This window comes from Ursus maritimus, unplaced genomic scaffold (assembly GCF_017311325.1).
Source record: "Ursus maritimus isolate PB19 unplaced genomic scaffold, ASM1731132v1 scaffold_12, whole genome shotgun sequence".
Taxonomy (NCBI): domain Eukaryota; kingdom Metazoa; phylum Chordata; class Mammalia; order Carnivora; family Ursidae; genus Ursus; species Ursus maritimus.
The window spans coordinates 14,834,856-14,849,543 of NW_024423564.1; the positions used below are offsets into that span (position 1 = coordinate 14,834,856).

The window sequence follows — 14,688 nt, forward strand, 5'->3', positions numbered from 1 at the left end:
GCTCGATCCCAGAACGCCGGGATCACGCCCTGAGCCAAAGGCAGATGCCCAACGATTGAGCCACCCAGGCGTCCCTGAAGCTACTATTTTCTTAACACCTGGGCCCAAAAGTGACATTTTGGTACTATGTTCATTGGTAAAAATCTGAAACTCATTCAGACTTGAAAGGAGAAGAAATAGACCCCACTTATAGATAGGAGTGTCAAAGAATATGTGCATCTTAACCGCCCCCCCACCCCAGGTGCAAAAAAAGGTGGTTTTATGAAAGCACTGGGCCAGGACCTGTGGACAGAAAGAGCTGCCTGTGCATCTTAACCGGTCATAATCTTCCTTCCGGCCGCACACTGTTTATACCTTCCTTTTACATGTAAACTACAATAACTTTCTCCCAAGACCCCTAAATATTTTATCCTGTTTGGAGCGTCAGGCTCAATCTAGCATCCAGGATAACTTTTGGTCACTCAGTGCATGACAGACATGTGGAAGAGGACCTCGGCTGGCTCCATTTGGACCTGTCTGTAGTTGCTCATTGAGTTCTCTCTTTCTAGCTTACCTCTTAACTCAGGCAAAAGACCCTGCGAGCAAAGCATCCCTTGGTGGGTACTGAAACTACCTCTCAAGCAATAAGGACTGCCCTGAATTGGCAAGGCCCTGAGTGCCTGACCCCAAGAGAGCAATCGACTTGACCCTTATTGCCTACTTACACGTACCCCTGACCTTTGTCCCACATTTTCCTTATATAAACCTAGATGTATTTTCAGCACTTTGGAGACAGGCTTTGAGAAGTTAGCCCACTGTCTTCTTAATGTTGACCTCACTAAAATAAATTCCTTTCTTGTTTCACCGCCACTTGTCTCTCTGCCTTTGGATTTTGTCAGCAGCCAGTGGCTGAACCTGGTCTGTTTGGGACCCTCGGAGCCAGGTGCTCTCGCTCCCCTGCACCCCTGTTAGATATCTACAACTCCTGGACTGGAAGAGCCACAAGAAGGACCTTTATCTGTCTTTTTAACTCAAAACAGTACTTGGTCCATAATAAGTACACCGTACACAGTTATTGAATGGGTAATCTTTTTTTTTTTTTAAGATTTCTTTTTAAGTAACTTCTATACCCAGTGTGGGGCTCAAACTTATAACCCTGAGATCAAGAGTCGCATGTTCCACCAACTAAGCCAACCAGGGGTCCCTTGAATGGGTAATCTTTTTTAAAAAAAATATTTAATTTATTTATTTGAGAGAGAGAGAGAGAGAGAGTGCACAAGCAGGGGGTGGGGGCAGAAGGAGAGGGAGAAGCAGACTCCCCGCTGACCAGGGAGCCCGATGCCAGGCTCGATCCCAGAACCCTGGGATCATGACCTGAGCCGAAAGCTGACACCATGCTCTACCAACTGAGCCACACAGGTGCCCTTTGAATGGGTAATCTTATTTCTCACTTATCAACTGAAAAAATTGACACTCAGAGAAGTAAATTTCCAAAGGTTAGAGAGTAATAGTCAAATCAATATTAAAATTTTTTTTGACTATAAAGAAAATCAATATAACCATGTAGAAAGCTGAGAACATGACCTATTATATGTGTGTATCTTTTTCTCTGTCACATATATAAAAGCACACACACAAACTTGTTTAGAAAGTATTACAGAGGAGCGCCTGTGTGTTTCAGTCTGTTAAGCATCTGCCTTTGGCTCAGGTTATGATCCCAGGATCCTGGGATCAGCCCCACATCGGGCTCCCTGCTGAGCAAGGAGCCTGCTTCTCCCTCTCCCTCTGCTGCTCTCCCTGCTTGTGCTCAATCTCTCTCTCTCTCTCAAATAAATAAAAAAAATCTTAAAAAAAAAAGTATTATGGAAACCCTTGTTACAGATGTGCATGAATCCACCCAGAGACCTCCTCTTAGTTGGCCAAAGTCCAAGACTTTATTTTACAATAAAATACAGTAGCAACAGACAAAAAGCATCAAATATAATAATTCTTTAACGTATCCAAGAAATGTTTACTAGGGCCTGTGATGTATCAGGCAGGTAGTGTTCTGGATACCGGAGATACAACAGCTAACGAAACTGAGTCCTTTGTAGCTAATGTTCTAGGGGGAAGAAACAGACAATAAACAAATGAACAAATATGTAGGTTATCAGATGACAGTAAGTGCTAAGGCAAGAAATAATGCAGGGTAGGGGTGCCTGGGTGGCTCTGCCTTCAGCTCAGGTCATGATCTCAGGGTCCTGGGACTGAGTCCCATGTTGGGCCTCCCTGCTCAGCAGGGAGTCTGCTTCTTTCTCTCCCCCTACCACCCTGCACCCCCTTTGTGCTCTCTCTAATAAATAAATAGAATCTTAAAAAAAATAATGCAGGGTAAAGAGAAAAGAAAGTGTGGTGGGTGAGGACAGGTCTATTTTTTGACTTAAACTTATTCGGAAAGTGCAGAGCATGGTCTCAGTGGGACTTAGAATCTAGGGGCAGACGGTAAGATTAGGCAAGATGAGAAAACAAGATGACAAAGGGTAAGCAAGTGGTACTGGCCACTGGAAGGAACAGATGCAACTGACAGCTTGAAGAGGTCAAGATTTGGTGACTGTCCAAACGTGGGAAGGGTGGAAATAGATACAGCCAAGGATGATTTTCACACCAAAAGAGTAGGAGACCAGGAAAATGACGAAATAGGCACATTTGGAGAGGGAGCTGGACATGAGAATTCAAATTCATAAATGAGCCAGCTAGCAGCTAAAGGCAAAAACTCTAAATCCAGAGATCCTGTACAGATGATTTATTAACTTTTTAAAAAATATTTTATTTATTTATTTGAGACAGAGAGAGAGAGCACAAGCAGGGAGAAGGGCAGAGGGAGAGGGAGAACCAGACTCCTTGCTGAGCAGGGAGCCCGAACTGGGGCTCAATCATGACCTGAGCCGAAGACAATGGAATGAGCCACCTAGACGCCCCCACTTATCAACTTCTAAATAATTTCTTTAAATATTTTTAAATTGTGGTAAAATATACATAACACTTAATTTTTTTCCAGGTGTGTGTATAAGATATTGATTCGACAAGTCTGTACGTCACGCTAAAACTCCCCATTTTAAGTGTATAGTTCAGCGGCATTAAGTGCATTCACACTGTTGTGCAACCATCACCACCATCCATCCATAGAACTCTTCCATCATCCCAAACGGACCTCTGTTCATTAACTATTAACACCCATTTCCTTCCTCCCTCCCCCACCTCCAAAGCCCCTGGCAACCATCATTCTAATCTGTCTCCATGAATTTGACTACTTTAGCTATCTCATATAAATGGAATCATACGGAAGGGGAGGAAAAATAATTTTCTCTCTACCCTTCTAAGTTTTTGGCTGAGACACCTGTATTAAAAGACATATTAAGAAGAGAAAAACAGTTTATTAACATGTATACCTCATGTAACAGGGGAGATACTTCCCAGAGGAAGCCCAAGCCACCACTTTAAATACCATCTTCAGTACAGACAAAGATAGATGTTGGGGTGGGGGTGCGGGGGGAGGCCAGTTATGGGAGGTTACCAGGAAAAGCACAGTAAGCAGGGTAAGGTTTGTTTTGCACATTTAAATCAGTGTCTTCTCCATTTATAAGATTTCTTGTGATTTAGTCATCTTTCCTTGGCTGGTATAAAGAGGGGGACATCATTACAGATGGAGATATCCTTTATAAATGTAAATTTCCCTTACAAAGAGCTAACTTCTATTGAGTTTTCAGACTTCTCCTGTGTTTTCTGTTTCTAGAAATAATCAGTTCAAAACAACCCTGTTGCACAAGAGGCATACTTTGGGGTGGCATATTCTACTACCCACATTCTTACCTTTGAAACTTCTTCAGTCTTCATATCCAGAAGCTCATTTGGTAGCTTTTTCCATGTCTCATTGAACCAGTCTTTTAATCCTGAGACTAGGTCGATTAGGTTAAAGAGTTGTACCTCATTTCAGGAGGTGGTGTTTCAGGTGAGCTCCCAAAGTTAGGCCTATATGGTGCAATCAATAGGGATTTAATAAGAGGCATTTCTAGGGGGGCCTGGGTGGCTCAGTCAGTTAAGCCTCCGACTCTTGGTTTTTGGATCAGGTGGTGATCTCAGGGTCCTGGGATGGAGCCCCAAGTAGGGGCTGCAGTCAGAGTCTGCTTGAGATGATCTCTCCCTCTCCCTCTGCCATTCCTGCTTGTGCTCGCAATCTCTCTCTCAAATAAATAAATAAATCAATCTTAGAAAAAAATATTAAGAGGCATTTCTGTGGAAACAAAAGAAAAACAAAAGTTAGTGGAACAGACTATAAACTGAGTTTTTGGGCCCAGAGGGCAGTTAGTTGAGAAGATTTCTAGATGTTGGGCTTGAAGCATCTTCAGTCAGAGTGAGGAGAGGCAGTGGTGATCATAGATTCTCCTGGGTTGCAGTTTGAATGTCTCTGGTGATGTCATCAGGTGTCTGGTGTTCCAGTGAATTTTCTGGTTTGGCCTACATAACAAGGCATGAAGGGTGTCCATACATGAGCTGTTGTGTTGACTTCTGTGGAGTTTACATCAAATCATTCAGCTTCAGCTTTCAGGTTTTTGGGAAAAGGACAGTTTTTGTTCCTGTTGATCCCAAGTCAGAGGGTGGGAGAAAATGGAAAATCTCCAGATCTATTGAGAGAACTAGAAGAATCGAGATCCAGTCCAGTTTACAGGTAGATAACAAAACCTCAAAGACAATGAACAGGACTAAAATCTGGTATCTCCAAAAGTATGCCACTGAAAATTATTTTTCCTCCTCTCCCCGCCCCCTTACAGTATTTGTCCTTTTGTGACTGACTTATCACATAATGTCTTCAAGTTTCAACCATATTGTAGCATGTTAGAATTTCATTCCTTTTAAAGGCTGAACAATATTTCATTGTATGTATATACAATTTTTATCTATTGACGGGACATTTGGATTGTTGCTAACTTTTGCTGCTCTGAATGATGCTGCTGTGAACACTGGTGTGCAAATATCTGTTCAAGTCTCTGCTTTCAATTCTTTTGCATATATGCTGTTGACGGATAAACTGAAGCATATTGAAATTTTTTAAGAACTGGCACAAACATCAGTTTGGATCGGGTAGGTCTTAACCACTGCCAGGAACTAGAGGAAAGATTTCTATAGGGAAGACGCCATAGCAAAGCAAGGAAATTGACTGGTTACTACTTCAACAGGTATCTTGTTTGGGAAAGACTGGGTAGGTGTTTGCCATTGTATATTCTTAGGTTTCCATGTTTTAATCTTGAGGCATCTATAGGCTTAGGTCTGGGTTTGCTTACGTAGGCTGTCCGGGCATTAGGGACACCTCAGTCCCATGGCCTCCTTGTTTAATTAATTTAAAAATAGCCAGAAGTGGAATTCACGTAACTTTTAAGATTCTGTTTAAATTATACATTCTGTAATAAGGAATGTGCCCCTTTAATGAAGACAGTCTACTAAAACTGCAGTTTCCCCAGGCCAATAGGAACGTCTCAAACAGTGAAACTTGAATTGTGTGTTCTTTACCATGAGACCAGACCCTTCAAAACACCGAAAGCAAGAATTCTGTTATCTATTTTTGTGACATTCCAAAGCTGTTAGTACTGTTCTTTGTATGTTGTGGCCTTAAGTATTTGAAAGTACAGTACTAACATATAATTTGCGGGATATTAACGGATTATTAATTCATTAACAAACACCAGCTTTTGAGTCTCTTCTAATGGACTAAAAATATGTTTTTCCCAAAGAAAGTAGCTTCGCATCTTTTCTCCCCCTCCTTAAACTCTTCCACCACATACAGTGAAGAAATAACTGATTATAAAGTGTCAGGTTGGATGTCCGGCAGGGGCAGGACACGATACAGTAACTTTTCTAAGAGATCATACAGGTGCACCCCTAGCATGCAGAAATTACCAGTTGGAGGGCTGGTGTTCTTCTGAGTTCAGATATTGGACCAACTTTATCCAGCCCATAGAGTCCTCAAGTCCTCTGTGGATTGTTCTGAAGATCTCAGAGACGGCGGATTAGGACACAAACCGGCCACCGGCTCGCGCTCAACCTTGCCTTGGGCCCTGCTGCCTTCCACTGCGCGGGACCGTTTTCTGTTTGTTCTTCGCTGCGAACCCGGACAGCCAGGAACGCAACAGCCGCCGGAGCCGGCCGCCCTGCTCGCGGCCCGCAGACGCGTCTGGCCCGGCGCCGCCTCGGGCCAACCGTCTCGGCCCTGATGGGCCAGGGCGGGTCGCAGCCGCGCGCCAGTGGGGGACGTGGCGGCGCCAGTGGGCTCCTCCGAAGTTCGGAGGGACTCCTCGAAAATGGCTTCGGGGCATGCGCCACAGCGGCCGTTAGGAGACGCAAAACCGACGCCTCGCAGCCTGGAGCCTGGAGGCACAGGGCGGGGCGCCGGGCCGCGAAACAACGCCTCCGGCTGCAGACCAGCGCGGACAGCGGGAGCGCCCACGGCGCAGGTGTGGGCGCCGCAGGTGTGGCCGCGGGCGGGTAACGTCACGCAGCGAGGCCGCGCGTGCGCGGGCGTCAGGGGCGGGGCCTGAAGTTAAATACAGTGGCGGCTGCTGGCCAGTAGCTAGTGTTCGCAGCTCTTTGCTTTCCCGCAGCTGTGCACCTTCAGAAGTAAGCCGTGCGGGGACCGGGGACTCGTGCTCTGTGAGGGCTCTGACATTAGGTCGCTTGGGACGGGAGGGTGGGGGTGAGATACGACTTCGTACTCATACGTTGGTATTGACATGTTGCGTACATTTTAGGTTGAGAACCAAAATTAAAATTCAAGTTCAGTGAATTGGTTATTGGAAGTGTTTTTAGTTTCTCAGTTACTTCGGGCATTGTTTTCCTCGAAATTCCATTTTGGTCACGTGTGAGAAAGTGATTGAAAAGCCAGCTATCTCATGGGATAGAGTATGTGATTCTTGATCTCAGGGTCTTGAGTTAAAGTCCCCACACTGATGGTGGAGCATGATTAAAAAATAATGAAGCAGATAATAAACTTGAGGGCTTTAATGAAATAGTCATAATTCATTGGGTTGTTCAGATTGTATCAAACCTAACAGGAAAAGGGAAGAAGGAGAGGTAAACAGCATTTAGCTGGGTTTGTCCTGATGGAAAGGGACTTGGGCTTTCTGAGCCTGTTTTGTCTGAAGCCATACTTAAGCAAATTCTGTCGATTAAGTGGTAACATGAGAGAAGGGAGGAAGCTTGCTCTCCCTTGTTGATCTAGGCAGCTATTGCGTCCAGGCTTCTTTATATAAAAACTACTGTTTTGTGTTTACAGCTGAGTCGTTGCTGATTCATAGAGCTTGAAGGAGACATTAGCTTTTGTTTCAACAAAACTTGAAACTTGGAAACAAAATGGAAGAAAACAAAGAGGTAATGTTGCTCTTCTTAAACCCGATTGTGAGGTAGTTAAAAGCGAAATCTCATTAAATTTAGCTCCTAGCATTTCTTGGTGTTGGATGGGATCGAACAAGGATATACATAAAATTCTACATTTGGTGTGTATGAAGAGAAAAAAAGTATTAGTTATTTTAAGTAGCAAAATCTACTTTGAAAATACTCTTTAAGTGGTATTTTAGTAGTGTCAGTGTGCTTTTAGATCTGCGGAAATGTTGTTCACTAAAGATGCTGATTGAGGAGGTGTGGGGTGAGGCCTAAGATTCTACATTTCCAGGAAATCTCCGGGTAAAGAGGACCCATGGCAATGACATTTGGGAGTCCGCTGTCCAATAGGGAGCCACATGCTACACGTGTTCACTGAACACTTGAAAAAAAATGCCTTATTAAGAAGACTTAATTAAAAAGGAAGTCTTCAGGACTGCGATGCCACAAGAGCATTGCAGTAGGGGAGAGATGATGAGACTCCCATTTTCAACTGCTGGGGATTTATAGCCATGAGCAGAGGGGCTGAGCAGATGGAAGAGAGACCACAAGAGTTTTGGGTTTTAAGCATAATTTAACAATTCTTGATAAGGCAGCTGGGGGGGGGGATCAGATTATTAGGGGGTGGTGGCAAGGAATTTGATCAGATTTCGAGATAAAGGGTGGGGAATACTCTAAACTGGCTTAGTAGGATTCTTGATGAACTGCCCTAAGCAGGCCCAAGACCGGATGGTGTCCAGGTCAAGCCCTCATCAGAAGACGGCTTAGAGGAACCTGACTTTGGTTTGGTCAGCGAGTCTCAGTCTCCTACCTATGTGGACTCCACGCTTTGGCAGTTCAGTAAAGGTCCCTTGTGGCCAGGAGACTTAGAATTGTTAAATGCATTAGTAGTTTTCCCTTCAGCTGACTCTAAGCTCTTAGAAGCATAAAGCCAGATTCTCAATAAAAGACCGTGGAGGCTTTGATAACCATGCAGGAAATGAAGTACCAGTAGGTGATTTTTGGACAGAGGTGGTTGAAAGGCCAATGTATAGTACCAAGTACCTGGGAGATGAAGCTGATTTTTCCTTAATTCCTGAAGTTGTGCATGATTCAGAACACCTCTTCTGTTTCAGTCCAACAGTATGGATAATTGTGAATTTCCGAGCAAGAAAGTGATTGAGTTCAAACCACCAGTGTACGAACAGAGATACTACTTTGTTAAAAACTTAGTGAATCAACATGGGCTCAAGAAGGTACTTCTTTCCAAACACTTAAGACTGTCTTACCAACTGTTTAGTAAAAAAATACCAAGAAAAACTTAAGAAGAAACGGTTTGGCAGGAGACTATTTGAAGATGTGTTTCAAGGAAAGGGATTAGTGCAATAGGGAGAACGCTGTAATATCTGCATGCATCAATAGTTGGAGAAACAAGGTTTTTTCTAGAGTAAACAACTGATCTGTGGGGGAGTGGGATAAAAGGGGTGGTGTGATTGGGTAGTATAATGTATTAAGGAGGGGTCCTTAAATACAGGCTGCTTCTGTCTTTATACTGAGGGCAGGGTAAAGTTCAGGGGTCTGTGGGAAGGATAGAAGCTTGAGCTGAATTTTGGTTAACAAGAAATTGGTTATACTATGTAAAAAGCAGTTTAAAGCTTCCTAAGGCTGTAGTTTGCTTTTGGACTAGGTTTTTTTTTCTTTTTCTTTTTTTAATTAAAGCTTTTATTTTAGAGAGAGCACAAGCCGGAGAGGAGAGGCAAAGGGAGAAGCAGCTCCCTGGCTGAGGGAGCCTGACTTGGGGCTCGATCCCAGGACTCTGGGATCATGACCTGAGCTGAAGGCAGAAGCTTAACCAACTGAGCCACCCAGGCACCCCTAGACTAGGTGTTTTACCCCTTCTCCAACTGTCCCATAAATGTGCCAGCTTCAGAAAGGAAAATTACTGCTTGTGGCTAAGGGTGTAATATTGTGGTAGATTGGAAGATTTACCTAAATTACTGAAAGTAAAAAAAAAAAAAAAAGCACACCTGAGGAAAAATTGGATTGAATATAGGTTGAATGTGCCTATTGCTAAGGTATAGTTATATTCCCTTGGGAATTAAGTTTTTTTTTTTTTTTTGGAAGCAACTTAGTAAATGCTGTAATATATTGGTTTTCTGATAGAATGAATTGAGGTAAACTTTAGTCTGTTTCAGATTTAACACTCCATACATCTTAAGATAATATGGTATCTTTCATGTCTTGAGTATTCAAAAATAGTTAAAATCTGCAGATACCCCCTTAAGGCTGGCTTAGAGCAATTAGCAGCCCTAGAAGCTGATTTGGGATATCTTTGGGATTGGGTGCCATTAAACTTTAAGTATTAATTTCCTTTTCCTCCTCAAGTGGGAATCAGAAATTTAGGTGATAGTGGTTAATGAAGACTTTAGTGCATAATCCATTTAATACATACAAATGGACATTAAGGGGATTAGATTAAGAACACTGAATACAAATCCCTAAAACATTGGTCACGATGGGGCACATGTCTTAAGTTAGAAGCTGTTCAGAGGTTCAGAGTTCTGTTTTATAGGGTACCTGCCTGCCATGTAGGGTGTTCTGGGTGCCAGGCCCCTAGGATACACTTGGTACTCATCTGAATTCCTTTCTAACAGTCCAAACACTAACCCAGCTTTATTTCCTGCCCACTCCTCCCTTACGTTTCAGATTAATTTCCTTTTTGTGTACTTCTACCAAAAAGATTTTGACATAAAATTATGTGGTAATTCTGATAACCAATTACACTCAAAGTTTTTGGTCATATTTGAGTTCTGGCAATAATGTGTTCAATGCTGTGTTTCACCCGTAGATTGCCGACTTGGGCTATGGAGATGCCACACTCCTATGGATGCTGAAATATCACCGCTGCGTTGAATGTCTTGTTGGAGTAGATATTGCCGCCCAACCCTTTGAATGGGGAGGGTAATACCAAGTTCCTGAAAGTATTGTGCATTCATCTAAAACTAGTGACAGTATGAGGAAGTGTCAATTTTATGCATCTTATTTTAAAAGATTGGCACTATGAGAGCCTTAAGCTCACCGAATGACTTTGCCATAACATTGTGAATGATAGTTTTTCCTACCAATGTAGAAAGTGTAGCCTGTTAAGAAATTACAGCGGACAAGCAGTGCAGATTCAATATTCAAATGGCAAAATCTCTTAATGCTGGACACCAGGAGAACTCAGAGGATTGAACTTGGCCCAAACTCTTAAAGCCCCAGCGCTCTCCATAGTCTCATACATATACACTTGCAGACTTTTTCAGGACTTTTTTTCTTCTAAAGAAAGTTAATCACTGATCCAAAGGGAGCTGGAAGACCAAAAGTATTTGGCAATATTCAATCTTGTTCTCATTGGCAGGTAATCTATGAGGAAGTTAACCCAATGAGCCGGTGCTTACTACCTCAAGTCACGGAAAACTCTTAGGTAGATAATGATCAGAGGATCAGATAATCAGAATTCTACAGCTAGTGCAATTCTGAATAGATAATAGTGTTAATGTCCCTTCTGTTTTTGCAGGGGTAGGTTGTCTCCAGGAGTGGGGGGTTTCATAATTCCTCGGGAACTAGATTTGACCATAACCTTGTACCGTGGTTCTGTGGTACAAAAAGACTCCCGTTTGCGTGGATTTGACTTGATAACATGTATTGAATTGTAAGTATTAAACTGAGTCTTACTGTATAAGTTAAAAAAAAAATCCGAATTAGTTCTCAGTAAATTTAGTGTCCTAACTAGATTTAAGTCGTAATCTTCGAATTCATTTGTAAAGCAGATTGCTTGACAGGATTGACTTTAATTTCAGAAATAGTACCAGGAATATCCTTTATCCAGATTCAACTATTAAAGTTCTCCTCTTTAAAGATTTTATCTGAGAGCAAGGGAGCACAAGAGTACTAGCAAGAGAGCATGAGCTGGGGGAGGGGCTGGTAGAGGGAGAAGCAGACTCCCCTCTGAGCGGGGAACCCAACACAGAGCTCAACACAGGGCTGGTGCTTGATCCCAGGGACCCGAGACGAAGGTAGACACTTAACCGACTGAGCTGCCCGGCCTCCCCTACTTTTAAACACAGTAAAATATTTTTGAGCAGGGACACCTGGGTGGCTCAGTTAAGCATCTGCTTCGACTCAGGTCATGATCCCAGAGTCCTGGGATCCAGTCCCACGTTGGGCTCCTTGCTCGGTGGTTTACCTATTATGTGCTCCTCTTACTGGTCTGAACGGTTGTTGTCCCTCCCATTACCATCCTGCTGAGCTGTAGTGGTTGGGGGGAGATATACAGGCACATTAGCCCTAAATCATGTCAGTTTGTTGTCTTTAGAAACTTTATATTTTTCAGGCATACACTCACCGTCAAATGGTTCTCCTGTTCTTCTTTAAGGCAAAGATAGAGGTGGGTTAGATGAACACACAGCATCAGGATAGAGATGGCTCACTGGGTCTAGTGGCTGCCTGTACTGGGACAGTTGATCTGGTCCTCGGGTGTGGGTGAGAATCTAGTGGGATCTGATGCTGAAATCCACAACTTTGTAAGGCATGGGTTCTGCTCTCACTCTGCTCTTGTAGCCCTGCAGGCCTCCTGGGGGGCTTATACTTACGCTTATACTTTTAGTTACTGACAGTGAGGCCTAGAGAGCCCTGGAAGAGGGGACAACATAGTCCAATGGCAGGGTGAGAATATAGGGATAGTTGGTTTTAGGTCATGGAAGTACCCTTACATAGATTCAGAAGGGATAAATATAGAGATAGAAATTGTTTTTTGCTAAGTCAACTAGGAGAATAATTGCATTCTTCTGTCTTTCCCATTGACCATTTCAGGATAGAACACTTAGATTCTGAAGATCTGGCCAAGTTTCCTGAAGTTGTATTTGGGTACTTTTCTCCGGGTATGGTTGTCATCAGCACACCAAACTCTGAATTCAATCCCCTGTTTCCAGCATCAACCTTTAGAAACCCAGATCACAGATTTGAGTGGGACAGAAAGCAATTTCAGACGTGGTGAGTTCGTAGGTGTTTTTGTGAATTTTTTGGTGGGGGGTAGGGGGGAGATTACCCCACAGGAGTTTAAAATGCTATGGAGTCAGTCTTGATACCTATACATAAGTTTTTTGTCCTAAAAATTTCCCAAAATTCAGCTTGGCATGTAAGAGGGACCACCATATTTGGGCAAAATAAATGTAAGTTTTTGATTTCTTAGGTCTCAGGCAGCCAAGCAGAGTGTGAGGCACCAGGTGTGTTGATAGGAAGGCATGAGGAGTGGGAGTATTGGTGTGGAGATGAAGAAACAAAACAGAGGGGGTGTAGGGCAGTGAGGGTGAGCCTCATGCCATGGCACAGTGTTCCCTGCCAGGGCCTTGACAGGTGGACAGATGGTCATGTTTCTGGCATGATTGCAGACCCAAATAGGAGTTGGGATTGTAGCCATTGTGGTCTCCTTTTCATGCCTACACTCTGCTCCATAACTTTCCCTTTCTCCATATTTTTGTGATTATGTGGAAACTGACTCAGGACCCTAAAGCCCCTCAGAAGCAAGCAGACCCTGTGTGGCATTGTGTGTTGCTGTAAGAACTTGCAGCTTGAAGTATTGTAGCTCATTGTATTATGTTCTATTCTACTGGGGATTTTTAATTTAACCATAACTTCCAAAAATGGGTTCTTTTGATTTTAGGGCTTTGGATGTGGGAAAACTCTACAGTTACTCCGTCGAGTTTACTGGTGTGGGGGATCCACCAGCAGGAGCTGAGCACGTTGGATACTGTACCCAGATAGGGGTCTTCCAGAAAAACATAGCAAAGGCAACTGGATCGAGCATTTCAGAGCCAGAGGAACACGTTTATGAAGTTGTGAGTATTCTTCGTGAGGCAGCGACCAGGGTAAGAAGTATGCGGATTAGGATGGTGAACTCTGTAGGGGTCCCCACTGTAGAGATGGATGTAAATGAGCTTAGACTCCTTCATGCCCACAACTGCCCTCAGGGTTGGTCTACTTCACCCTGGGGACCACCTGGCCTTTTGCCATGTCTCAGCACCTTACAGAGAAACATCAGGAGTCCTAGAAAGCTTCCAAGCCGATGTGCCAGCGACCCCCTGTTGTAATCTGTTGGGATCAGCAGCAGGAAAGATGAAAGCCAGCAGCACTTCCCGTAGCGTGGCTCAGGAAATGAGTATTGCAGCTGAACCTCCAAGCTTCTCAGGCTCTCTTGGTTCAGGAGGTTTGGTGAGAATAAGTACGTTGCCCTTCTAAGAATTTTTCTTTTTCCCATTTCTTTCTAATACAAGTAGGAACATTGTGTTGGTATGAATTGGTGGAAACCTGGCTTGGGAGACTTTGATCATTAGAATTTTTTTTTTTTAAGATTTTATTTATTTGACAGAGACAGTGAGAGAGGGAACACAAGCAAGGGGAGTGTGAGAGGGAGAAGCAGTCTCCCAGCAGAGGAGCCTGATGTGGGGCTCGATCCCATAACACGGGTATCACGCCCTGAGCCGAAGGCAGACACTTAACGGCTGAGCCACCCAGGCTCCCCCGATCATTAGAATTTTTAAAGCAGATCAGATAATGTCTGCCTGTGGTTTGATTCCCATTATATTGTGGCATGCGTGATTCGATATATGTGTAGTTACTATGTATAGTTAATATATAGTTCATAATGTGGTAAGAGGTTACTAATGAAACGTCTTCCAATTTTTCCTTCAGGTTTATAGAACCTCATACCCGAGTTTGCAGCAGAGAAAATACTTCCGGTTTACTCTGAGCATTGAGGCGGTGAAAGCAATCGACTTAATGAAAAGCAGGTTTCTCCGGGGTCTGAGGAAGAAGGAGGGCGATCGAGTGGTACCACTTGGCAGTTGCACCCCACAGCACGGGTTAACAGAAGCTCAAAGAGCCGAGATAGAGCAGTCCCCCAAACCTTACAGTGTGGGGGAGAATTTCTATGTACCCCTGGAAAGACTCATTATCTATCCGAAGGTGAACCACTTGGTGGCAGGTAACGTGGAGAAGCTGCGAACAGTCCTTGCCGAGGGGCTTCGACTGAACCAAGACCAGACGGCTGTGCGGGTGGAGCTGGTGGATTACAACACACAGCGCCTCTTTGACGAGCATTTGGTCAGCCCTGCGCTGGAGTCCTAAGTTAGGCGGCGTGGTTTCGAGTTTTGCTAGGCTGTCCGCAGGGTGGTGGCGGGTTCCCGATGTGCTTGTTCATGTTCCTGTTAGACCCACGTTGAATGTGACTTAAGCAATTTTTAAAGCAAATCGGATTATCAAATAAAACCTTTTCCCAGGGAA

The 14,688-nt window shown here is 43.8% G+C and overlaps 1 protein-coding gene and 1 long non-coding RNA gene across 4 annotated transcripts; one reads left to right on the forward strand and one right to left on the reverse strand.

Moving 5' to 3' along the window:
- Positions 1–1,890: 1,890 nt before the first annotated feature.
- Positions 1,891–4,153, reverse strand: LOC103674978. The gene is made up of 2 exons (XR_571756.2): positions 3,829–4,153; positions 1,891–2,080 (listed from the first exon to the last, which is right to left on the reverse strand). It is a non-coding gene; the product is annotated as an uncharacterized LOC103674978 (long non-coding RNA).
- A 2,361-nt stretch (positions 4,154–6,514) lies between these two features.
- Positions 6,515–14,688, forward strand: HENMT1 (HEN methyltransferase 1). 3 transcript variants are annotated; one of them, XM_008703977.2, is made up of 8 exons: positions 6,515–6,627; positions 7,283–7,377; positions 8,502–8,621; positions 10,214–10,326; positions 10,925–11,059; positions 12,220–12,399; positions 13,070–13,274; positions 14,098–14,688. In XM_008703977.2, exons 2-8 carry the CDS (start codon positions 7,360–7,362, stop codon positions 14,530–14,532), a joined length of 1,206 nt encoding a protein of 401 aa, XP_008702199.1. In that variant the 5' UTR covers positions 6,515–6,627; positions 7,283–7,359; the 3' UTR covers positions 14,533–14,688. The 3 variants fall into 3 exon arrangements, with proteins under 3 accessions (XP_008702199.1, XP_008702202.1, XP_008702201.1); XM_008703979.2 differs by having other exon boundaries at positions 6,518–6,627; positions 13,070–13,244; XM_008703980.2 differs by lacking the exon at positions 8,502–8,621.